The sequence below is a fragment of the Cucumis melo genome, chromosome 2 (assembly GCF_025177605.1).
Source record: "Cucumis melo cultivar AY chromosome 2, USDA_Cmelo_AY_1.0, whole genome shotgun sequence".
NCBI lineage: Eukaryota > Viridiplantae > Streptophyta > Magnoliopsida > Cucurbitales > Cucurbitaceae > Cucumis > Cucumis melo.
This window is the reverse complement of record NC_066858.1, coordinates 24,703,703-24,728,161: the sequence shown is the minus strand read 5'-3', so window position 1 is coordinate 24,728,161 and position 24,459 is coordinate 24,703,703. Positions and strand designations below refer to the sequence as shown.

At 34.4% G+C, this 24,459-nt stretch overlaps 4 protein-coding genes and 1 long non-coding RNA gene across 7 annotated transcripts; 3 read left to right on the top strand and 2 right to left on the bottom strand.

The window, feature by feature from the left end:
- Nucleotides 1–773: 773 nt before the first annotated feature.
- Nucleotides 774–3,666, bottom strand: LOC103493967 (protein NRT1/ PTR FAMILY 2.11-like). Its single transcript, XM_008454950.3, has 4 exons — nt 3,499–3,666; nt 3,195–3,412; nt 2,555–3,105; nt 774–1,923 (listed from the first exon to the last, which is right to left on the bottom strand). The coding sequence occupies exons 1-4, from the start codon at nt 3,590–3,592 to the stop codon at nt 1,029–1,031; spliced, it is 1,758 nt and encodes a 585-aa protein (XP_008453172.1). The 5' UTR covers nt 3,593–3,666; the 3' UTR covers nt 774–1,028.
- A 2,876-nt stretch (nt 3,667–6,542) lies between these two features.
- On the bottom strand, nt 6,543–9,500 carry LOC103493970 (protein NRT1/ PTR FAMILY 2.10-like). The gene is made up of 4 exons (XM_051081099.1): nt 8,809–9,500; nt 8,486–8,703; nt 7,674–8,236; nt 6,543–7,597 (listed from the first exon to the last, which is right to left on the bottom strand). The coding sequence occupies exons 1-4, from the start codon at nt 8,891–8,893 to the stop codon at nt 6,694–6,696; spliced, it is 1,770 nt and encodes a 589-aa protein (XP_050937056.1). The 5' UTR covers nt 8,894–9,500; the 3' UTR covers nt 6,543–6,693.
- LOC103493969 (uncharacterized) lies at nt 7,369–10,801 on the top strand. Of its 2 annotated transcripts, none has more exons than XR_001763214.2 (3): nt 7,369–8,238; nt 9,564–9,702; nt 10,013–10,801. It is a non-coding gene; the product is annotated as an uncharacterized LOC103493969 (long non-coding RNA). The 2 variants fall into 2 exon arrangements; XR_538550.3 differs by having other exon boundaries at nt 7,376–8,187.
- Nucleotides 10,802–13,091: 2,290 nt separating this feature from the next.
- LOC103493968 (LRR receptor-like serine/threonine-protein kinase FEI 2) lies at nt 13,092–17,258 on the top strand. The gene is made up of 13 exons (XM_008454951.3): nt 13,092–13,676; nt 13,754–13,889; nt 13,973–14,044; nt 14,135–14,206; nt 14,302–14,373; nt 14,595–14,666; nt 14,778–14,849; nt 15,268–15,374; nt 15,503–15,676; nt 15,782–16,114; nt 16,273–16,524; nt 16,621–16,754; nt 16,844–17,258. Exons 1-13 carry the CDS (start codon nt 13,595–13,597, stop codon nt 17,066–17,068), a joined length of 1,803 nt encoding a protein of 600 aa, XP_008453173.1. The 5' UTR covers nt 13,092–13,594; the 3' UTR covers nt 17,069–17,258.
- Nucleotides 17,259–19,285: 2,027 nt separating this feature from the next.
- On the top strand, nt 19,286–23,903 carry LOC103493972 (protein NRT1/ PTR FAMILY 4.6-like). Of its 2 annotated transcripts, none has more exons than XM_051081098.1 (5): nt 19,286–19,552; nt 20,724–20,829; nt 20,989–21,206; nt 21,906–22,352; nt 22,760–23,903. In XM_051081098.1, exons 2-5 carry the CDS (start codon nt 20,805–20,807, stop codon nt 23,798–23,800), a joined length of 1,731 nt encoding a protein of 576 aa, XP_050937055.1. In that variant the 5' UTR covers nt 19,286–19,552; nt 20,724–20,804; the 3' UTR covers nt 23,801–23,903. The 2 variants fall into 2 exon arrangements, with proteins under 2 accessions (XP_050937055.1, XP_008453176.1); XM_008454954.3 differs by lacking the exon at nt 19,286–19,552 and adding an exon at nt 20,479–20,615.
- The last annotated feature ends 556 nt before the right edge of the window (nt 23,904–24,459 follow it).

Genomic DNA, 24,459 nt, shown 5'->3' with positions numbered 1-24,459 from the left:
AACATGTATGTTGGCTCGATTTGATCATGTTGATAATGACACCATTTCTATATCAAGAAGCAAAGATAGAAAAACACACTACAATTTGGCTGAAAATTATTGCTTTAGCATAGCTAAGTTTTGACCATTTTAGTATGAAATGGGTCCATCAATAAATACATAGCCATAGAATATCCAGAATAGAACCCACCTTAATTAATTTTCAACAAAAGGGCTATCAAATATCGAAAAAGACAACACAGCACAACACAACCCAATTGGCCATCAAATCAGAACATGCAGAATACTTAACTTCTTAAAACTCTTCTATTTTCGGCCATTCTAATCTTAATTTGATTCTAATACATGCGACGTTTGAACCTTAGTGGTTGGCACTGATTAGGATGTGCACCAATTTTTGTTCGAGTACAATAACTATGGAGTGAGGAATAGAACCTTCAATCTTGGCTATTAACACTCTGTACCAATAATAAATGTATGTTTTTCTAGTACTTAATATACCCTTTCTATTGATTAATGACCTGACTTCAAATATATGTATTGTTAAAACAACAGGTATGAGCATATACTAGAGCTACATATAGGTTATTGAGTGAGTTGACATTAAGGTAATAGAACTATCATGGTAGGAAATATGACCAAAGTCTCACATTCACATGCACAAGTGAGAAATATCATGCCAGTTTATATCCAAGCAAAGTAATATTCTGAAAGATTCTCCCATCAAAGTTTGTGATCTTGAAGCCTCAAAAGGCAACCTTAAACCAAACGCAAGACTCGAATTTTCCTCTCTTAATTTTTATTTCTTCTTGCTTTGTATGGATCAAATTCAAACAATGAATGCTCTCCACAATCACAGAACCTACTTTTGTAAAATCTACCCTATCCTGCCATCCCTTAATTTATGCATTATAAGTTCTACACATAGAACTTTTTTTGCTTAAATGACCCCAACTTCATAATCTAATCCATCTGAAAACAGGGTTAATTAACTAATTATTTAAGCACTACTGATATATGTATAGATATCAAACAGTATTTTTCTCTGGTTGCTTTGACATCAAGTGAATTTCAGAGGCATTTTGAGGTGCCCCTTTGTACTTGTACCACTTTGAACAAATTAGAAAGTAGCACAAATTGACTAACCCAATACCAGTAAGGAAGTAATAAAAGTAATCCAATCTCCCCTTGTTGAGATCCTCAGGTAACCAATCTCCTGACTTAGATCCTTCGCTCATTCTGTGAACTACTATTATCAACAGTCCATTCAAATAGCTCCCACCTGCAATGGCACAAAAGAAAATTGACCCTCCAATGCTCCTCATATTCTCTGGGAATTGCTTGTAATAAAATTCCAATTGACTCACAGCTCCAAACCCATCAGCCAACCCATATAATGTTAGCTGAGGAATCAACCAAGAGGCCGACATCGATGAAATCGCCCCTTTTCGTGGCTCAATTCCGAGTGATGGCTTTGTAAGAGCAATGACTCTTCTTCTATCTTCAACTAATCCAGACAAAAGCATTGCCATTGTAGTTAAAAATATCCCAATCCCTTGCCTTTGTAGAATGGTGATTCCACCTTCTTTTTTGGTAAATTTTAGAAGGAAAGGGACTACGATTCGATCGTAAATGGGAAGCCAAATGCTGAGGCTTAGCATTGCAAAGACTGTGTAGGATGCAGCTGGGATTGTGAAGTTTCCTATCCGCCTGTTTGATTGAAGGGCTTGAAATATTGCATAAGTATTCTGTTGGGATTGAGTAACAAAGAATAAAACTCCTGCCAACCAAACTGGTAGCACTCTCACCAAACACTTCACTTCTTCCACTTGTTGCATACTGCAAAGTCTCCATGGATCTGCTGCCGATCCATCCTCCTTTATTTGGTCTTCTGCAGTTATGATTGCTGCTTTGTCCAGAAATCTGTTCACCAACATGGATTTTTGTTGCTCAAATTAGTTCCTGTTTGTGAGCATAGTAAGGTATAGGGTCCTCTGGAATTACTACTTTGTCAATGTAGTCATTTCAAAACTAGTCATTTCAAACCGACTCTAAATCATTTTTAGTGAAAACTAACAACAAAGTTACCTGAACTTATATTCAAAGCGAATAATATGAGGTTTTTCTATGTATGACCCATTTCCGGAGGTGTTAAAAAGGAATGACCCCAATCCTAAAAAACAAATGAAAATCAACCTTCTAAAGGTATCATAGAGCACTACTTTATTAGGGATGTCCCTCCTGTCGAGCCATACTTGAAGTCTTAACACGATACTCATTTCAATCGAGATTTTTTTAATTAACACTTGGCCAACCGGTGATTAAAAATGAAAATTGTGTTAGGAATCGGACTATTCTGCTATGAGTAAGACAACCCTAACATAGGAATGCTTTTCGGGCGATGAAATGCTCTACGATGCAAGTAGAATATTAGTTTTCGAGGATTAGGTCATTCTATGTTAACGCCACTTGAATTTGGTCATTCGTACAAAAATCTTGGAAAATATCATGTCATTATGGAGTGAGAGAAAAAAGGGGTTGGGGGGTTTTATACCTGAACTGATCTGAATAGGAAAGTTTGGAGTTAATGGAGCCTGGAGGTGTGTATTCAAAGAGAGAGAGCCATGGTTGATCTGGTTGCTTGAGTTTTCTTTTCTTAATAGCAGCCACAAGAACTTGTGCAACACTGGTCATTGGACTGCCAGTGGCTTTCACTTTCACATAGATTTTAGAACCCACAAAGAAGAGTATACAAGCAATCAACATAAGGATTGCTGGAATTCCCAATCCCAGAGCCCAACTGACATTTGTTTGCACATACACAATGACTGTAATTGACACCATCATTGCAAAAGTGTAAGTGAAAACATACCAATTGAAGAAACTATTAATTCCTTTCTTCCCAGCTTCTGTATTTGGATTAAACTGATCAGCTCCAAATGCCAAATTACATGGTCTAATGCCACCAGCTCCAATTATCATAAGGCCAAATCCAAACATTAGGAAAGTCATCTGCCCTGCTGTTGGCCCTTTACACAAATCTGTTATACAGTGTGGTGGATGCAAGTTCTTGACTGCTGCAGTGAGATGAATTACAAGCAACCCCTTGAATGGAAAAAACAAACATTAATCATATAAATGATGGGAAATGGGAAAAGTTCAAATTTTTAAACAATATAAGTCAGAAAAAGTACCAAGAAAGAGGCTACAATAGCAAATCCCAAGGTTTTATAGCGACCAAAATAAGTATCACAAAGGAAAGCTCCAACTAAAGTGACTAAATTAGTGCTGCCATTGAAGATATTAAGTATAGTTGCTGCTGTTATACTCTTCATATTGAAGACTGAAGTCAGATAAATCAAGAGATTTGCTAATGTTCCAATAGCTCCCAACTTCTCAAAAGTCTCATTGCCTGAATGAAAAAACAGCATAAACAACAACAACAACAACAAAAAGACATGAAACAGAACAAGAAACAGAACAGAAATGAAACATTACCTATGACAAAAGGCATGGCTTTCCAACCTCTGTAATGTATTTGAGTCTCTCCAACGTCATTTTTTGGAGGTGTTTCTTCATTGTTCTTCTCCATGTTTTTGAGTTTCTTTCTCTGTGTGTGTGTGTTTAACAAGTGCCTCAGTTTGGTGTATTTATCCCATTTTTGTGGATGAAGCTTAAGTAAGAAAAATGTCTATTAGAGTACAAAATTGGGGTCTTTTTTCAGTTTTACTGCAAATGTGATGTTGTCGTTTAATGAAGTTTCAATTTGCTTTGTCTAGAACAAGAGCATGCGGCTGGCTTAGCTTGGACCACGCCACTGGCTACTACCGACCTCACAACAAGTCCGATGGTTTGCACAAAATTTGGTCACGACACTCTAAATATTATCTTCACATGTTCTGGCGGTACAAAATTTTGTATGGTTGCTAATATAAATCAAAGATAAACGCAAAAAAAAAAACCCTATACGATAAAGAGTCAAAGACAAATATTGAACAGTATATTAGTTATGCTTATTAAGAGAAGTAAGTGGAGTCGGAGGGAGTTTATACAACACACTTCCTTGAATGATTAAAATCGTAAAGATTAGTTGTTCAAAGCGTCATGCTTCTATTCATGCATTCCAACAAACCAACCTAATGCAAACCACTCTATTCACTTTTACACACGATTTTTTTTAAAAAAAAACTTTTTCAAAGCGCTCGTTCTTTTGTTAGAAGTTCAAAATTTGTATCGGTGTTTACATTAGTAAAATATTTTGTCATTGGTTGTTGCCCGATTAACTATCTAAGTGCAACATTTTGGTAAGTAATTAATATTGTTTAAAGTCTAGAGATTTAATGTATGGTAGAAAAATATTCATATGGATAGTAGTAGTTGTTTGGATATTTAGGATACATTAATTTAATTGGACTAATAAATGAATGGTATAAAGGTAGTGAAAAGTTAAATACCTAATCAAAGATAGTAAATGTTGTAAAGAAACCCATTCGATCATGTAGTTTGGTATTTTTTAAAGTTTACTAGATACAAAATTAAAAGATTATAGTTATATTACACATAAATTTCGACTTTATATTCAGTACATTAATTAATTCTTAAAAATTTCGACAAATTAACCATCTTTTAAAATTTCGACAACTAAATAAATATAAAATTCGGAATACACTAAAATTGTAATTTATATTATTTGTTTTGGGATTTAGATAAACAAGTTAATTTCGTAATAGATCTCAACCTGGTACAAGTCTTGTAAGTTTATATTTTTTATTTCGTGTTTAATAAATTTATAAAATTTATAAAGTATCCATGAAGTCATAAATTTATTAAAAATAAAATTGAAAAATTTAAAGACAAAAAAGTATCGATATATAATTTTGTTGTATTACTCCTTTATTAAAAATACCATCTAGAAACAAATTAAAATTGTAACTACCAAATTTATCATAATAATTTAGAGACCAAACTTATAATTTAACTATAGTATATATATATATATATATAATAAATTATATACATAAAAAGTTGAATAAATCATATTACAAGAAGTGTCAAATTCATTTATTTTACATATTCCTAAGAATGTGATCAATAATTGATGTGTATACTATATATTGAAAGAATGCATCGATTTAAGAGTATGAAACCAGAAAAAGTAAAATGACGACAATGACCTCTCACCCGATTTAGGCCCCACATACCAGCAAGTTGATCTCATCATATTTTTTGATGGTAACTATGGGATGATACAATAGATAACTTAAACACGTTTGTCGAATATAAATTTTTAAAAAATACGATATTAATTGGGTTATTTTTCTTTTGAAAAGGAAGACACCGACTTAATTTGAAAGTAAAAATATCATCTTATTGTTTTTCTTCGTGTTTCCTTCGAAGTTTGAAAATTGAAGTTTAGTAATTTTTTTTTTTTTTTTTTTACGTTTAATTGAGAAAAAGTCGAGATTGTGATATTTAGATGTTATTAATAGAAATTACTAAGGATATTATACTTTGAATTAAATTGTGTTATATTTAAGTAATTGGTTAATTACATATTAGAGAAAGGTTGGAGTTTCTATAAATTATTGATTTCTTAATTTTGACATATTTGCCTTTTTTTGCTTTCCCTTCACCTAATCTAATTTCCAACTTTGTTTCACTTTTAATCCATCTTTTGCTATAAATGTTACTAATTTTTGCATATTCTTTCATTTCCACTCTATATTTATTCAAAGCAAAACGTGATGAGTAGTCAATTGGTGTATATTTTATTTTACGGAAAACTTTACTAGATTAGTATAGTACGACAAAAGTTTACCTGCATCGGCAACTTACCGTTTATTATAAAAAAAGTATTTAAGGATATGATATTATGTGATAAAACAATATATCATCTAATGACGTGTCAAATGTTGAATGGAAGAAATATGTACTATGAGGTATTGGAGTTTTTCTATCTTGATTCTCATTTCATTACCAACATCACTTTTAGATTTTAGGTTTTTATTATCTATGTGCGGTTAATATTTGAATTGTAATACTAAAAAATTGACACCACAACAACTTATAATGATATAGAGGGTCTTTTTGTGATAATTTCTAGGAAAGGTGCACAATTTTATGGATCTTGGAAATTTTCGTAATGAATGACGATTGAACATCATCAGCAAAAGTCATTGAAATCTAGAAATGATAATTTGTTTTAGTCTTTTAGTATTAGTTTGGTATTGATTTGAATTTTTAGCTACATCGAATTTATCCTTCAATTATGTTTATTAAATGGTCTTCATTATTGGTGAAGAATAACAAAAATACAACCATGACAAACTATAATTACGAACATTTAAGATGGGTTTAAAGGATAAAGATCAATCAAGTTCTTTAATGATAAAATATATACTATCTAGTATTGACATAAGCAGAATTACTATTTGATCTGCTGTGCGTGAAATAATGTCCATGTTCTTAAGAGTGACATTGTTGATGGTTTCGACATTATTTATTCGGAAGGAACGAACCAATATATCCATGCAAAAAACATGTTTGAATGGTTTAAGGGCATATAGATTGGTTCATGTAGATCAATTGTAAGAAGTTGAAATGTTAGGGCCAAAACCCTATTTGACATTACAATACACATTCATTCATAAAACATAAAACAACAAAGGAAGTTGGAAACAATGACATATGCAATCAATAAACAACAGTTTTTTCAAATTCCGTCTTCCCAAAATCCATCTCATCAACGCCATGGCTTCCACTCCCTTTGTACTTGTACCATTTTGAACACAACACGAAGTACCCCAAATTCACAGCTTCCAATCCCGATACCAAGAAATAGAAGTAATCCAATCGACCCTCGTTCAGATCTTCCGGCAGCCACTTTCCGGCGGTGAGACGGTGCACCACTGTCACCATAAACCCACTTAAATAATTCGACAGCGCAAGACCCACAAAAGATAACGAACCCCCAATGCTTCTCATGTTCTCAGGAAACTCCTTGTAGTAAAATTCGACTTGTGCAATGACGGTGAACGCCTCTGACAACCCGATCAGCGTCAACTGAGGGACCAACCAGAGCGCCGACATGGAAGAAATTGAACCCCTTCTCCCTCTTTCTTCGTACAATGGCTGTGTGAGAGCCAAATTCCTTCTCTTTTGTTCTACTAATGCTGAGATGAACATTGTTATAATGGCGATTCCCAGTCCGAGCCCCATTTTTTGTAGGAGCGTAATGCCGCCTTCTCTGGCTGTGATTCGGCGGAGAGAAGGGACTAAGATACGATCGTAGAAAGGGATCCAGATGGTGAGGCCAATCATGGTGAAGATTGTGTAAGAAGCGGCTGGGATTTTGAAATAATGGGTGTTTCCAAAGAATAAACGCCTATCGGATTGGAGGGCTTGAAATACAGCGTATGTTTGTTGCTGTGTGGTAGCAACATGGTAGATTATGGCTGCACACCATATTGGTATTACTCTCACCAAGCATTTTACTTCTTCTACTTGTTGTGTGCTGCAGAGTGTCCACGGATCAGCTGCTGATCCATCTGATTTGAATTTGTCGTCTGAGGTTATGATTGCTGCCTTATCTAAGAAGCTGCATGCAATAAAGGGGTTTTTGTTTTAGCTTTTAAGATTTGTTTAAAACTTAAAAGCTTTGAAAGTGGAAGTACCTCAATTGATTAGTGTAAGGAAGCTTGGAATTGATAGAGTTCGAGGGAATGTGGTTAAAAAGAGATGACCATTGCTGGTCTGGCAATGGCAATTGTCTTTTCTTGAGAGCAGCCATTAGAACTCGCAGCACACTAGTGAAAGGACTCCCATCAGGTTCTAATTTGACGTAAATCCACGAACCCATGAAGAAAAGTGCACAGGATAGGAACATGAGGAATGCAGGAATGGCTAATCCCCAAGCCCAGCTTACTTCAGTTTGGACATATACAATGATGGTTAAAGATATCATCATGGCAAATTTGAAGGTGAAGTAGTACCAGTTGAAGAAGCTGTTTATTCCTAACTTCCCGGAGACTGTGTTTGGATTGAATTGGTCTGCTCCAAAAGCCAAGTTGCATGGTCTGATTCCACCAGCTCCGATTACAAGCAATCCTAATCCAAATAACAGAAATGCTATCTGCCATGGCGTTGGCTCTAGGCAAGCCCCGCCTGCACTGCCCTTTCCACAATCTGGTGGGTGCAATTTCTCAATTGTTGCTGTCAGTGTTAGTACAACCATCCCCTGTGAGTGATCAGTGTCATGAAAACCAAATTAGCAAATTAACAAATTTGTATATATGTATGCGCACGTGTTTAAATGTCATAAGGACGCTCAAGGAATGACTTTTTAAATGTTTAAGAACATTTAAAATGTAATTTGAAGGACCTTAATTTAACTTATACATGTGTGTGCATGGGATGCCAGATTAAGCTGATATTTCACACATAGTGTGTATAAGATCAGAAACTCAAACAATAGGAGCAGCCGTACCATTAATGAAGCAATGGAGGCATATCCTAAGGTCTTGTAACGTCCAAAATAAGTGTCGCAAAGAAATGCTCCAAATAAAGTGGAAAAGTTGGTGCTTCCATGGAAAATGTTCATTAGAGTTGTGGCAGTGATATTTTTCATGTGAAATACATCTGTCAAATACACCAAAAGGTTTGAAGAAGTGCCTGTAGTCCCTAGCTTCTCAAAAGTTTCATTCCCTAAATCAACAAACCCACATATTAATTAACATTACAATTATCAAAACAAAACAAAAATGGAAGTTTGATTTCAGTTTGACCCTCATGCTGACATATCTTACGAACCTACTACAAATGGCAGGGCCTTGACTCCTTTATAATTGACTTTAGGCTCATCAAGATTGTGAACATCTTCATTATTTCTTTCCATGGTTCTTCCTCGAAACTATTCTCTGATCTTCTTATTATCCTTTTCTACACGAGTCCTTTTATAGTCTAATCCACAACCGAGCGTACTTATACTTTCAATATTGCATTTGCTTCTTTGGTTCAACAGGTTGTCAACTTTGAGTGTGCTGTATCAGCATATGAAGTGTTAGATCGAGATAACTACTTTTTGTTAGCTTTCAAAGATTTGTGATGTGTCTTTCCCTGAATAGTAGTAATAAGTACACAAAGATGTAATGAGAAAGTGAAATATGTGCAGTATGATAAAAAAAATTTAAATTAATGTAGCTCAAATTGATATAAGAGGGATATGAAATCTCACACATTAATTCTCAAAAAGAATTATTCTGATCCCTTCATTTGGGTTTAACTAAGTTGTAAATTAGGTTAAGTTCATTAAAGCATAGGTTTATGGAATTGAGTTTCCTCTAGATAATATTAGCTCTCTTGTTTTCCAAATACTAAACATCATATTTGGTATTTGATACTCATTTATGTGACTCCATTAACGTAAACATAAGCATATCTCAATCTGAGCCATCTTTATTTTACAATAATGTTTCTATTTGCAAACTTTTTGCAATGTGATGTCAGTGTACCTACCAATGGGACAAAGCATGTTGATTGTCCTTATCGAAGATGCTGTTTTGCAGGGAAGCCAGTTAATGCCAAAGCCCTTCACTGTGATGGAAGGTACAGCAGGCTGTGAAAATGCTATTCCTGGCCTGAAGATACAGCAATTCACTGCCTCTCAAAGTTTTCAAAAGTGCTGAATTGATTAGACAGCTTTGGGTTAGTACAAAAAAGCATCATTCTTTTATTTTATTTATTTATTTATTTTTTAAAATTTTGAAACAGTTGCATGTAGCATTCAATTAGCTCATAGAACTGCTTGTAGATTAATGATGTGTACATCAGAATTTGGATTTGAGAGACTTCATAAATGCCTGCCTGAGTTTTGTGAAGCACATAAAGTGCCATATTTCCAAGAGGTTGATGGTCCCAAATAGAGAAATTGATCTAATAAAATGTCTCTTGTTGTATGATTACCCGTGTAAATATTCACACTTCAATAATTATCATTTATGATGTATATTTTCAGATGGTGAGTTGAATTTTGAAGGCCCGGAGTTAATATGTCTACGAAGTGAATATGTCTGTAAAGTTAAAAAGTTTGTGTTAGAGATAGTTGTTAGAGTTGGTAGTCGGAGTTGGTCACTGAAATTGAGTTTCGAAGTTGGCCACTAGTCGTAGTAGTCACGTGGAGCTGGATGTCAGAAGTGGTTGTTAGAGATGATTTTCGAAGGTGGTTTTTTCGGGAGGTAGTTGTCAGAGGTGGCTGTCAAAGTTTAGTGGGCAGAAGTGGTCACAAAGCATGCTGCATAAGTGAGATAACAGTAATTACTAGCAGTCATTGTTGCTAGAAGTTTGACATTGGAGGTGGTCGTCGAGGTGGACTGTCGGAGGCAATCGGATCGAGTTGGCCATCAAAGGTGGATGAAGTTCCTTCATACTAACGAAGTTGGTGAAATGAGTTATTTAACTCCGACTTAGAAAGTTGGTGGACAAAACATTGAATTTGAGTTGAAAACATAACTCAACTAAATTCGAGTAAATGACCCAAAACATCCCTGGTGACTTTTCTCCCCCTCAAGTCAATTGTACCTGACTCTAGTAGATAAGAAGAAAGGAAAAAAGTATACCATGATTAGAGAGGGGGTCTTGTATGGAATCTAGAGTTAGTTTCATATGATAAAGTCATAGTGGAGGATTTTTAGAGATTGAACTTTTAGGAAGGGGATATAATAGAATGATGTGAAAACATCACTCAAACCTGTCAATGTTATTGGATTGTGCTCATTAATTGATCGTTTGTTTGTTTTTTTTCAAAGGATTGGAAAATACAATTCAACTTGACTGTCACAAAAATATCCCTTTCGATTAGTATGCAAAAATGTAAAAGCATCTAAATCCAAATAGATTCTATCTATATCATGTATTTGATTTGAATTCTATTGGAGGAGATATTAATTTTAGCTAACCAATATGAACACGTGAACTGAAAAATAGACTTCTTAAGGATTATGGATGGCATCCACATATATCGGTCCTACTTTATTTATTATGAATGTTAGAGCACAAATAACATTGGTTCATAACTTCTTTGTTTTAATATTATTGACTTGGTTAAGTTCGAGATTTGACACTAATACATACCACTTGGATAATCGACTCTTTTTGTTTTTAGAAACATAGTTAAATGTATCTTCAGACATCCATTTTTGTGTATTCCACCAAATTGTTCAATCATAGCTCATCAGGAAGAAAATTTGGATTTTTTTCTTGTTGTCGAAATATTTTAATAATTTTTTATGTAAACTGTGAGAAGGTATTCATAAAGATGGGTAATGTCCGAGATACTCCAAAATATTACTTTTGTTTAATTACACTAAAATGACGTTCTCCCTTATTAAAATGCTATGAAGTGAACTTTTATTTTTTCAAATCAATATGGATCATATTAGTCTGAATAATTCAGTTTCTAAGGATAATTTCCAAAGATCTATTAGAATGTGTAATAAAATGTAGTAGACAATCAAAGAAAGGGAGAATAACATAAATAGTAAAATGTTGACAACAAATTTACACGATTCACTAGTAGTGTGTTAGTTATGTATACAAATATAAGAAAGACATTTGTTTTCTTAAAGAAAATGACAATTATTACTAACATTAATAGAGTTAGAAGTTTATATAAATTTCTAGTTAGATTTTAGAAGATAACTCATATTTCATGATTCAAAACGTCATATAATAAATTAAACCCAAAAATCATAATGAATGCACTTTGATTGTTATAGCATAAAGGTCTTCAAAGAGAGACGTGTTTGAACATCAAAGTAATTGTATGATTGAATCAAAGCATAAGACAAAAAGTGGTCAAAATGAGTTGAAGTTTGAGCAGTAAGATGATTGAATGGTCCAAAGCTTTGAGATGTCACTCTTCAAAACTATATCAAATATTTGATTAACCTTTTGGTTTGTTCAATCCGAAAAAGGAAAAGAAAAGAAACTTTTGGGTATGAACAAAAGCTTTCTAATTCTTTACTTAGACAATAATCATCATTCCATCCTAATCAAGTTGTTCTGACAATTTTAGTTTCAATTTATCACCAAACTAAATGTATATTTGTTTCATTTATTTATCAAAAGTTCATCGTAATAAGTTAATCCATAACTATTTCATTTGTTTTTTTTCTTACAATACGTAAAGTGGGAAAATCATAAAATAGGTTTGATGACCTACGAGTTAGCCCAAGACTTTTTTTTCGTTTTCAATAAGATAACTTAAAAATATGGATAGTTATTCGACAACAAAAGTATTAACCTTTGTAAATCAAAAACCCACAAACTATATCTTACTCGAATAAATTTAACTATGTTCGAGATAATTCCCACTTGTACAAAATTCCATAGATTGATAGTCAATCCTCCTTGGCTTATCAAAATCATGAAATTTTGCTTTAAAAAAATATGAAACAATTTTTAATTTTCAGATTAAGGTACTATTTTGTCATTGTTGTGAACATGTATAATTGAACTTATCAAGACTTGTCTAATTATTAAGCACATTAACTTAACAACATTATTTCTTAGACATGCCAACTCAACATTCCACTAATGATGTTCATGAAGGAGAGAAAGTAGAGATGTAATAAAATAAAAAGAATATTTAAGTATATAATAAAATAAACTTGAGAGTTTAGGATTTAAATATACTTATATCTTTAAATTTAACATCGACACATCGAAAAACAAACTTTCGTTGAAAGTTGAATTAATACATCACGATTTGAACTAAACTTTGAGTTTATACAATTTTTTGTCTGTAGATTCTATTAAAAAAGACATAATTTTTAAACTATTATAATTTATAATTAATTAAGAGATAAAAATGTTTATAATTAATTACGACATTTATTATAATATTTACTATTTCTTTTTTTTTTTCTTTAGAAAATTGTTTTTTGTTTGTATGGAGAATTGGGCTGGAGGGACTTGAAGTTGGGCTGTGCACTATATCTGGGCTGATGTTTTATGAACAGTTGAGTTAAGCAACAAAAGAGGAAAAGAAGTTCTAAAAGTTTCTCAGTTTTTTTTTCAATTTTATGATCATTTCTTGATGATTTTGATACACACACCCAAATCTAACATTCTCATTATAGCTTTACATAAATTAATCCCACTTCAAAAGTGAAACATTGCTGCCTGTTGTAATGTAAAATGCTAAGAAAAGTTGTGTTCTTGAGAAAAAGAAACCAAAGATCATGGAGGGTTTAGAGATTATCATCATTAAAAAATATGAATTTTGAATCTCAAGACTCTTTCTTTTTTTTGAATTTCAGCTTACGACAAACGGCTACTGCATTTTTGCACGATTTCCCATGTCCATTCAAAAACCTGTCCTCCCTCCTTCTTCAACTGTACATGTCAGAACATAAATCCTCCCTCCCCATTCATTTTGATTAGTTTTTCCACCACAAAAATCTCCTTTTCAAATTTTCTCGATCATTTTTGAAATGGGGTTCTTTGCCTGAGGTGAATGCAGAGCTCCGGTGACTGGCTGCTGCAAGTGAGAGATTAATCTTTAGCTGTAGATTCGATTTTTTGAAGTTCATTCGAAATGGGTCTTTTTATTTGGGTCTCCTCCTTCATTTTAGTAGCTACCCTTTTAAGCAAATGCTCTTTTTCTCTCACTGAAGATGGTAAACTCTACCTCTATTATGCCCTTTCTGCTGAAGATTTCTTTAGGGTTTATGTTTTACTTTGTCTTATGTCTCAGGTTTAACATTGTTGGAAATCAAAAGTACTTTAAATGACACTAAGAACGTCCTCAGTAATTGGAGCCCTACAGATGAAACTCCCTGTAAATGGACTGGTATCTCTTGCCATCCTGAGGACTCTCGTGTCAGCTCGGTGTATGTCACTTCATTCTCTTTTAAACTATCTTTTGAGCACTCATTTCAATATCTTAGGGTATTTTTGTTTGTGGGTTTTCCAGTAATCTTCCGTTCATGCAACTAGGAGGGATTATATCTCCCAGCATTGGTAAACTTAGTAGATTGCAGAGACTGTAAGCATCTGTGCAAGCATCTTACTTCTCTATTCTGATATTATGGAGTGATAGACTTTAGTTAAGTATGTTTTTCTTATGTGTAAACAGGGCTCTCCACCAGAACGGCTTACATGGATATATCCCCAATGAACTTGCCAATTGTTCTGAACTTAGAGCTCTGTAAGTAACCATTACCATTTTTACAGCCCTCCCTCCACCATTCTTGTGTATGTGCTGCCAAGTGCTTTATTTATATTCATGAGATTTTGATTCAGGTACTTGAGGGCTAATTATCTTCAAGGAGGCATTCCATCAAATATTGGAAACCTTTCATACCTTACCATACTGTGAGAGTCTCGATCTTTTTCCCCTCTTCATTCTTGGATGATTATGTGGTCTTCTTGATATCTTAGCTAATATCTATTTATCAAGTCAATTAAAAGAGGCACTTATATCGTAAATTTTGCAATTAGAATACTAATAGTTTGTTTGCCTTCTGGGTTTTTGTATCTGTTGTTTTGTACTTCACCCCTGCTACCTAATTTTGATTACTGGTATTTAATTGTAGTGATTTATCTTGCAATTCCTTTAAGGGTAGTATACCATCATCAATTGGTCGTCTTACACACTTGCGGAATCTGTAAGTTGTTATCACTATAGCTACATTTACATCAACTGTCCATGCCTGCAGTTCATATTACTAAAACTTTTATCCTTGTTGCTTTTCTTACGAACTTGGTACTCATTTCAGGAATTTATCTACCAACTTTTTCTTTGGAGAAATCCCAGATATTGGAGTTCTAAGCACCTTTGGTAACAACTCGTAAGTACACTATCAAGATACAGTCCTTTTATACATGTTGAAATCCTTTGTCTATGCCATACCCTCAGAGTAACATGCTTCGTATCATTATGTTAGGTTCTTGGGTAGGATTTAGTTCTATGATTTATACAAGCATGGTTTAGAAGTATACAATTGATTAATCAAGTGGCCATATAGGCATGTTCTTGGCATTCCAAAGAGAAATCGAGAATAGGATTTGAGAATACTATTGAACTGGTATCAATGCAAGTGGATGGTTTAACGTTGATGGCAAAATCCAGAGAAGAGAAACATGCCACTTGCTTGTTTGCCTTGACTTCAAAATTATTATCATCTTTTCCTCCCCAATTTATCCTGCTTGTTTTGACTTGGTTCTTCAACGCATTCTGTATCTTAAGATGATCCCTTGATGTGACAGATTCTTTGGTAATCAAGGTCTTTGTGGTCGACAAGTGAACAAGCCGTGCCGGACTTCACTGGGTTTTCCTGTCGTCTTACCACATGCTGAAAGTGATGAAGCAGCAGGCAATTTCTCTTTACACTTCAATGAAGTTATTTACCACTTAATCATATTCCAATTAGATGAGTCTGTGACAGAATGGTTAAATTTGCCAGAGAATCATGTATACTTATTCTATTTTTTTATTTTACAGTTCCTCCTAAGCGATCCTCTCATTACACCAAAGGACTGTTGATTGGTGCAATATCAACAGCAGGGTTTGTGTTGGTCATACTTATTGTATTCACGTGGACTCGTCTGGTGTCGAAGAAAGAAAGAACTGCAAAGAGTTACATGGAAGTTAAGAAGCAAAAAAGTCGTGATACAAGTGAGCAATTCATTTCAATCTTGGTTCTTTTTCTTTTATCTAATTTGTACATTTTCCCTCAAAATAATACATATCGCAATTGACAACCCTCACAAACCAATGTAGGTGCAAAGCTTATTACATTCCATGGGGATCTACTATATCCAACATGTGAGATCATAGAAAAGCTGGAGGCCCTGAATGAAACAAATGTTGTTGGCTCAGGAGGTCTTGGAACTGTGTATCGAATGGTCATGAATGATTCCGGAGCTTTTGCTGTGAAGAAAATTGATAGGACTCAAGACGGTCCAGACCAAGTAGTTGAAAGAGAATTGGAGATACTGGGTAGCATTAAACACATAAATTTAGTGAAATTGCGTGGTTATTGCAGGCTTCCTTCTTCAAAGCTTCTTATATATGACTATCTGTCGGCTGGTAGCTTGGATAATTTCTTGCATGGTATCATTTTTCTGTTCCATTATTGAATTTCAAAATTCAAAATATTAAGAACTAATATATATATAGGAAGATGTAATATCATGATTATGGAACTCGGACTGTGGAAGTTTTATTCTTCTTTTCAACTCTTTATAGACTTATCTTTTCACTATTGGCAGAACGTGGACCAGAACAGTCATTGGATTGGAGTGCTCGGTTAAACATAGCGTTAGGCTCCGCTCGAGGACTGGCGTACTTACACCACGATTGCTGTCCAAAGATTGTGCACTGCAACATAAAATCCAGCAACATTCTTCTTGACGAGAACTTAGAGCCGCACGTATCTGACTTTGGTCTTGCAAAGCTTTCGGTTGATGGGGATTCCCATGTCACAACTGTTGTTGCTGGCACATTTGGTTATTTGGCTCCAGGTGCAATTCCCTAATAATGATTCAACTTCAATTCAGAAATTTATAGAACTATAAGCTCAAATAAAATCTTTTTTGGACCTACTTTTTCTTGAGCAGAATACTTAGAAAGTGGGATAGGAACTGAGAAGTCTGATGTTTATAGCTTTGGAGTTCTCTTGCTGGAGCTTGTAACAGGAAAGAGACCAAGTGATCCATTTTTCTCGAAGAGGGGTGTAAATATTGTTGGTTGGGTAAGCAAATCTCTACTCGGTTCAAGTTGCAACTTTTTTTCAATCTCTAAATAACAATGCATTAAATTGTATATGATCATGTCTAACAGTTGAACACCTTGCGGGGAGAAGACCAATTGGAGAACATAGTCGATAATAGGTGCAAGAATGCAGATGTCGAAACGGTAGAAGCGATTCTCGAAATAGCAGCGAGGTGCACCAATGGCAACCCAACTATGCGGCCTACAATGAACCAAGTACTGCAGCAGCTAGAGCAAGAGGTGATGTCGCCGTATCCGAGTGATTACTCTGAATCTCACTCGGATTATTCATGAATGTAAACCACTTCGAGGTCTTGTTCATTTTGTGCAACATGTTAAGAAACAGCTGCAAAATGTATTCTCTTGTGGAATAGTATTTCAACCCACGTTCTTGTTGGGAGGGCTTGAGTAACATGTAAGTTCGACATTCGTGACACTTCTCTATGAATTTGGGTTATATTTTTTCCTTATTTGAACTAACAAATTCTCTTCTCATTCTTCTTAGAAATATATTTGAAAGACAACTAGTTAATATAAGTCTATTACGAGTGTGATGTAAGATTTATTTTTTTAAAAAAGAAAGCAATCAATAGAATTACATCCACAACTTGAAAGGCAACAACTATGAAAAAAGTGTTACTCCAACGACAAACATGGTTATAGGACACAGTGTTAGGTATTGCGTGTATAAAGATTTAACCTCAACGATGAAAAATGAAATTTTTGTATGCTTCATAGAACTACTGGTCAAAAGATTACAATTTCCAACCAGTTCGACTCCACAGTATCAGGCTATGTATTTCTAAAATCTGTGCGTTTTTTAGAGTAGGACGTTTTACTAAGCTAGCTTGATCACAAGAGCAATAGTAACATAAAGATCTCATTCTGTAACAAAACCTACACATAGTATATGAATGTATTTTTTCACTTGTTTATAAAATAATTCACAAGTAGTTGATCCCCTTAAGAAGAAGCCTTTAGATGATTAGAAGTTGACCAAATGAACTTTAATAACCCTTTTTTATCCATATATTTAGGATAAAGACATTTATAATGTGAAATATGAAAACATTATCTTATTTGAATGATGCTTGGAATAATGCTATGCAGTTTCCCACTCATGTAATTCAAAGTGGGATATCTACTTCAAGGATGTGGCACCATTGATTGCACCTTTTATTTTCATAGAGGAAATCGTTCTTTTTCCTGTGGTAAAAGTGGAATGTTAACCACCAATATCTATTTTATTGTGTTATAATAATCTTTGAGCATGGGAAGATAAAGTATAAGTTTAAGATGGCTCGAGCCTTCCTCAATTTATGCTCTTTATGTTAGCTTAGTGATAAAAACGGTTATTCAACCTCCTCTATACCCAAGTTTAAACTTAACTCCTTATATTTTTCTTAAATTATTTTTATTGAACTATATAACTATAAAGTCTCGAGCAGGCAAAATTTTTGAATTCAACTACTACTTGTAAGATAACAATAATTACTTTGCCTTCAAGAAAAGACCAATAAATAAAATACAAATCTGGTAAAGGAAATGACTACCAAACATTCATTTTTAAATATTTTAGATTTTTTCTACTTACATTGGAAGTCACATACAAATAAATTCTTTAACCTTTTAAAATGATTTTAATGATTTTGATTTAATGGCTTAAATAAAACAATAACTATTAGAATTAAAATAGAGGGTAGTGCACACACTTGCACAAGCACAACCACTTCTTTGTGATCCTAACTTTTCCTACCTAATTCATAAAATAATAATTTGTTTAAGAAAATCACCCCATTAAATTACCTAAATTATTAGTCATTTAGGGACCAATTTTCCATATTTAGAATTTTATATCGATAGAATAGAAAGACTTTGTAATATGTTCCAAATATCAATTGATTTTGAAATGAAACTTTATATTACTCATAACTTACAAAACAATCACAATACAACTTCCATGTAAACAAAGTCATTCGTGTTTTGTGAGATATTTTGAAATACGGAAAAAAGGACATGTACTTGATATATACCATCCACACATTTCTATCCCTTCCAACTTGGCTACCTCAAATATTAAAAACTACAAAACACATCATTTCTCTTTGAAATGTAATAAATGTAAATTGCATGTGACAATATAGAGAAAAGAATTATTAGTTTTAGATGAACAAATGCACAATTGAATCGAAGTTACCTTATCTACTAAACTATACTTAAATCCACCATGGACCATGGAGGTATGGAGCTATATGGGTTAAGAAAGCATAACCAAGTTGCATTGCATGGGAATGGGAAGTGCACCGACCATTTACATGCTTGGTATTAATCTCCACATACAAAATCAAAGGTACCCAAATTTGGAGTAGGGTCCATTTTCATATGGGGTTTGAAGGGTTTTTAGCCATTGAATTTGGAGTTCACTGGAAGACATTAAATTGCACGTTGATGAGAACCAACAATGTCCACTCGTTTGATTGTTTGCCTTCAGAAAGATTACTTACTCCATCCGGCAATCACCAGCAAACGAGGATCCTTACAATTTACACTTAATTAACATTTCAGCCCCCATCTGAAGAACACGACCCAGCCATTTTGGAAAAGTTGCTATCGATAAGGATTGATGCCCACTCACATTATACAAGACGGCAAGATGATGGGTCATTGCCCTTTTTACGTTTTGATGAAATTCCTCAGTGGGTTTTTGGCTTTTTCCACTACCCCACCTCCAGGATGCGGTGCTGAGTCCTCAAGACACTTTGAAAAAATGAAACAAAGGTAGGTCCTTCAATTTAATTTTCATATCTAATTTAATCAAAACCCCACTCTTCCCTCTTTCTCATCTCAATCCCATCCCAGATATTATCCATTTCCATTCCTTCCTTTACTTATCATTTTTCTATTCCAACTTGTCTATTGATTCACTATTCTTTTGTTCTAATGTCTTCTATACCATTCACGTACTTTTCATCTTCATGTGGGTTGTTTTCATATATTTTGTTTTCAGCATTGTAAATTATAATATATATATTGTATGGCATAGAAGTTTGTAGTCTCCCGAATTGTCACTCCCCTTTTGGTTGTGATGGTGATCTTGTCGGGAATGCAACCGAAGTGACACATTGGCTCAATAAGAAGAGGGTTGTGCAATCATTTTTATTGGTGTGAGTCATTTTGGGTGAAACCAAAAGTAAAAATATGGAGGCTCGTTAGCTTTTGCGATTTGCAAAGTTAATCACATACATTAGATAAGATAAATATCATAGATATACAAATATCTTTCTTGGCATGAAACTTTTTAGTTGATTCCAAAAGTAAAGTCATTTTGAACGTTGTTGCCAAATTACTAAGATGGTATGTGGAAGATTGTTAATGTGTAAAATGAATAAATATCATTCCATTATTGAAGTATGAGAGAGTCCTTTAAATCTAGGTTTTCGATTTCAACGGCATTGATGATGGTCATATATATATTTATTATCTACGGTAAAAGTTGAATCAACAAACTCCAGAGAGAATCCAATGTGGATGAATATTTCTGCTTGTGCATGAGATGAATGATTATTGGCAACACTGTAGATTTGGGGTGAAACCAAGGGAAAGAAAGGAGTTGTCATTTTCGAAAGAGTCTAGAGTTTTCTTTTTTGGTTGGACCAGCATTTTGTGAGTCTATAAATACAACCACTCCATTTTACTTCACGACCAATTTGAATAGAGAATTCTGGATCAACTCTGCATTAAAATTTGGGAGTCCCAATTGTCCAATTTCCGTACCCCTCCAACTGAAGAAAAAAGAATGTCTTCTATCACTGCAACTCCATTACAAACTGAAAAACATGTGGTGGGATATCATAGTTTAATTTCCTCGCTTATTCCTTCAAGTTTGTGAATTTTCCTAATTTCTTCTAACTATAACCCAACTTAAACGCTTTTATCCTTCATTCTTTAGGAAGAAACTCAACGGCTGAACCTCTGCGAAGACTATGTGGACTGGAGGAAGAGACCTGCTGTGAAAGGACGCCATGGAGGCATGCTGGCTGCCTCCTTTGTATTGGGTCAGTATATATAAGAACAAAATATTGAATTTTGGTCCTTGTGAGATCTAAAGTACTTCTGCACTTCCCATAAACGTGGTTAAAAACAAAAATCTTTTGTTCTCATTATTCTCGTGATTACTGATGGATGAGCTAATCTTATGAACTGTATAATATCAGTTGTTGAAGTATTGGAGAATCTAGCATTCCTGGCCAATGCAAGCAACCTTGTTCTGTATCTTTCCAAGTTCATGCATTATTCTCCATCCGAGTCTGCCAACATCGTCACCAATTTTATGGGCACAGCTTTCCTTCTTGCGCTCCTTGGTGGCTTTCTAGCAGATGCTTTCTTCACCACTTACTCTATCTTCTTGATAAGTGCTGCAATAGAATCCTTGGTGAGTTAGTTTCCACCAAAGTCGTTGTTCTTTCCTTATATAATATGGTTTGCACGTGGGTTGCTCAGTTATATGTTCAATGTATAGTCTTTCATGATAATGAGACAACTTTGTAAGAATATATTCAAGAGATCAATTCACCTTAAAGTGTTAACTAAAAGTTTTGAGATGAATACTTATTTAACATGTAATACTTGAACAAAAAGTCTTACGATGTTCAAACTATTACGTTGAAATGTCTCGAATATGTTATCTAACACTTACAAATCTTGGTTGTATTTGTATTTAATTGCTATTTTCTATTCTCTAACCACGTTAATCTATGTCAATTATTTATTAAGTAGGTTTTATGTTCTTTTATTTAATGATATCATAGGAATATCGTATTCAAGTGGTTACTAAACGAAGAGTAATGGTAATTTCTAGATTTTTTAGTGGAGCATTTTCCATCGGGAACCGTTGACATTTGATAGGAAGCTTGTGACTCATTTATATGCGTTTGGTCCCACATCTGTTAGTGTACAGTATTTTATGTTTTTAATGGGGTTTCCATTTTAGGAAAAAAAATGTTTATAAGATGTACTAATCAAGTTTGAAGGCTTATAACTATCCCATCAACCCGAAAGCTTAAATTTATGGATTACCGTAAATTGAGTTATATCACTATTTTATCGTAAACAAACATGTCGTGGGGTGCAGGGTCTGGTAATTCTGACGCTTCAAGCTGATGTACCACATCTGAAGCCTGCAAGATGCGTTTCAAATGCAGTGGGGAATGGAAATCCATGCCATAAAGTTGAAGGTGGAGAAGCGGCCATGCTATTTGCAGGGCTTTACATGGTGGCACTTGGAGTTGGGGGGATAAAAGGGGCGCTTCCTCCTCATGGGGCTGAGCAGTTTGATGAGACCAGCTTTGAAGGAAGGAAGAAAAGATCTGTATTCTTCAACTACTTCATCTTCTGTCTTTCCTGTGGAGCTTTGATTGCTGTAACTCTGGTGGTGTGGATGGAAGATAACAAAGGCTGGCAATGGGGTTTTGGGATATCCACTCTTACAATACTCATCTCTATTCCTATTTTCCTCCTTGGATCGCCTACTTACAGAATTAAAACGCCAGCCGGAAGCCCAATTACAACCATTTTTAAGGTACTTCAAACTCTCCATCACAAACCGTAACTCCTCTACCTAATTGATGAGCTTTCAGGACCTTCGTGTCAACCTATTATTGTTTATAGTTTTCTTTAAAAAAATTCGAATGTTTAAACCTCTTATTTGAGGAAGATTAACTTACATTTCGTGATACTAAATGTTAGCTGAACTTCTGCGGGACTAGATTGAAGAGCCTCTAATCATTTGTAACTATGTTCATTGTCTACTGTTTACTACTTTGTAACTATGTTCTCTACTCATTTGTAAAAGTAGTTAGTACTTCAAATGCAGACTATTACAACCAACAAGCTATAATAACCAAACTTAGTGAAGAACCTCAAATCAATTTGTTACTAATACAGTAATATGTCACTGAACATTCATTCTAATTGCTTTTGGGACAGGTTCTAGTCTCAGCTGCTTTCAACAGTAGGAAGAAAAAGACTCGTAATAACGTTGTGATTAATATATCCACGAGTTCAGTATCTTCAGATGCTACCACAGATATTATAGTTGATGAGCAAAGACAGACTCTGGAAAAGGAAAACGACCCAATTCCAATTCAAACACAAGCCATGGAGTTCCTGAATAAAGCTACAATCGATAACCCCAACCATCCACAACTAAATTGCACCGTCAAACAAGTAGAAGAAGCCAAAATAGTACTAAAAGTTCTCCCCATTTTCACTTCTACCATAATGCTCAACTGCTGTCTCGCACAGCTCTCCACATTCTCAGTCCAACAAGCCGCCACCATGAACACCAAACTCGGCTCTCTCAAAGTCCCCCCTGCTTCTCTCCCTGTGTTCCCTGTCCTCTTCATCATGATCCTCGCACCAACTTACAACCATCTCGTTCTCCCAATTGCAAGAAAACTCACCAAATCCGAAATGGGAATAACCCATTTACAAAGAATCGGAACAGGGCTAGTTCTATCCACAGTGGCAATGGCAGTAGCAGCATTAGTTGAAACCAAGAGAAAGAACTTAGCTATCAAAACCCACAAATTGGATTCTCCTGACCCTTTGCCCATCACTTTCCTTTGGGTGGCTTTGCAGTACTTGTTTTTAGGGTCGGCTGATTTGTTCTCCTTGGCTGGAATGATGGAGTTTTTCTTCACAGAAGCCCCTTTGAGTATGAGATCTTTAGCCACTGCTCTGTCATGGGCTTCCTTAGCCATGGGGTATTACTTTAGCTCTGTTTTGGTGACTCTTGTCAATGGTGTTACTAAGGCTTGTGGGCTCAGGCCATGGCTGTATGGGAAAAGCTTGAATCATTATCATTTGGAGAGATTCTATTGGGTTATGTGTATCTTGAGTGGACTTAATTTCTTGCAGTATCTGTTTTGGGCTAGTCGCTATACTTATAGATCCATTAATGGAGGAGAGCAGTCTTTGAAGGAACAGCCATATAAATCTGATTTAATCGAGGAGAGAGAGGTGTAGTGATGAACATTGTGTTATTATCTATATATATGTATACACACGTTTGAAATGGTTAGAGTGTAAGATATCCTATTGATTTTATTACGTGGCAATGATTTGTTAAGTCGGTATCTCTGATTTACTTATATTTAAGAAATAATCGATCTTGCTTAAATTTTGAGCGCTACTTATGTGTACTCTAAACTACACATGTCTTCATGCATTTCCATCAATTACAAAAGGAAAAAAAGTACAAAATAATTTTTTTTTTAAGAAAAAGAAAAGTTTGTCATTTAACAACTTATAATCGAACACTTTCAAGTACTTTTCTAAAATGTTTAATGATGAAATATACATCATATCATATGTAAATGATTATCGACCTATTGGTTTAGATGTTTAAAAAGATATTTCTTCTATTAAAAACAATTTCTAAAACTTGTTTGTTTATTTATTTTTTTTTTTTTGAATTTTTGTTTGTCAACATGTAACGTCTGGATGAAAGGTACTAATTGGATATGATGTTCGTTAACATCTAGGGAATAGACTTCTTATTTAAAGTTGTTGATAATTTAGGCATCTTTTAGTATATGGTGTTGTGATTATATTATTGTATCAACCTAGAGAGACAACTTGGTCGGACATTCTTACTTTATCCAAATGTTTGAGATGTCAACCAT

Coding starts and splice junctions, on each gene's coding strand:
- LOC103493967 (XM_008454950.3), bottom strand. CDS start 3,592: ATGGAGAAGAACAATGAAGAAACACCTCCAAAAAATGACGTTGGAGAG. Junction 3,413..3,498: donor AGCCATGCCTTTTGTCATAG/GTAATGTTTCAT, acceptor TTTTTCATTCAG/GCAATGAGACTTTTGAGAAG. Junction 1,924..2,554: donor TCCTATTCAGATCAGTTCAG/GTATAAAACCCC, acceptor GTTGGTGAACAG/ATTTCTGGACAAAGCAGCAA.
- LOC103493970 (XM_051081099.1), bottom strand. CDS start 8,893: ATGGAAAGAAATAATGAAGATGTTCACAATCTTGATGAGCCTAAAGTC. Junction 8,704..8,808: donor GGCCCTGCCATTTGTAGTAG/GTTCGTAAGATA, acceptor TTGTTGATTTAG/GGAATGAAACTTTTGAGAAG. Junction 7,598..7,673: donor CCTTACACTAATCAATTGAG/GTACTTCCACTT, acceptor TATTGCATGCAG/CTTCTTAGATAAGGCAGCAA.
- LOC103493968 (XM_008454951.3), top strand. CDS start 13,595: ATGGGTCTTTTTATTTGGGTCTCCTCCTTCATTTTAGTAGCTACCCTT. Junction 14,374..14,594: donor CTTTCATACCTTACCATACT/GTGAGAGTCTCG, acceptor ATTTAATTGTAG/TGATTTATCTTGCAATTCCT. Junction 16,525..16,620: donor ATTTGGTTATTTGGCTCCAG/GTGCAATTCCCT, acceptor TTTCTTGAGCAG/AATACTTAGAAAGTGGGATA.
- LOC103493972 (XM_008454954.3), top strand. CDS start 20,571: ATGTCTTCTATCACTGCAACTCCATTACAAACTGAAAAACATGTG. Junction 21,207..21,905: donor GTGCTGCAATAGAATCCTTG/GTGAGTTAGTTT, acceptor CGTGGGGTGCAG/GGTCTGGTAATTCTGACGCT. Junction 22,353..22,759: donor CAATTACAACCATTTTTAAG/GTACTTCAAACT, acceptor CTTTTGGGACAG/GTTCTAGTCTCAGCTGCTTT.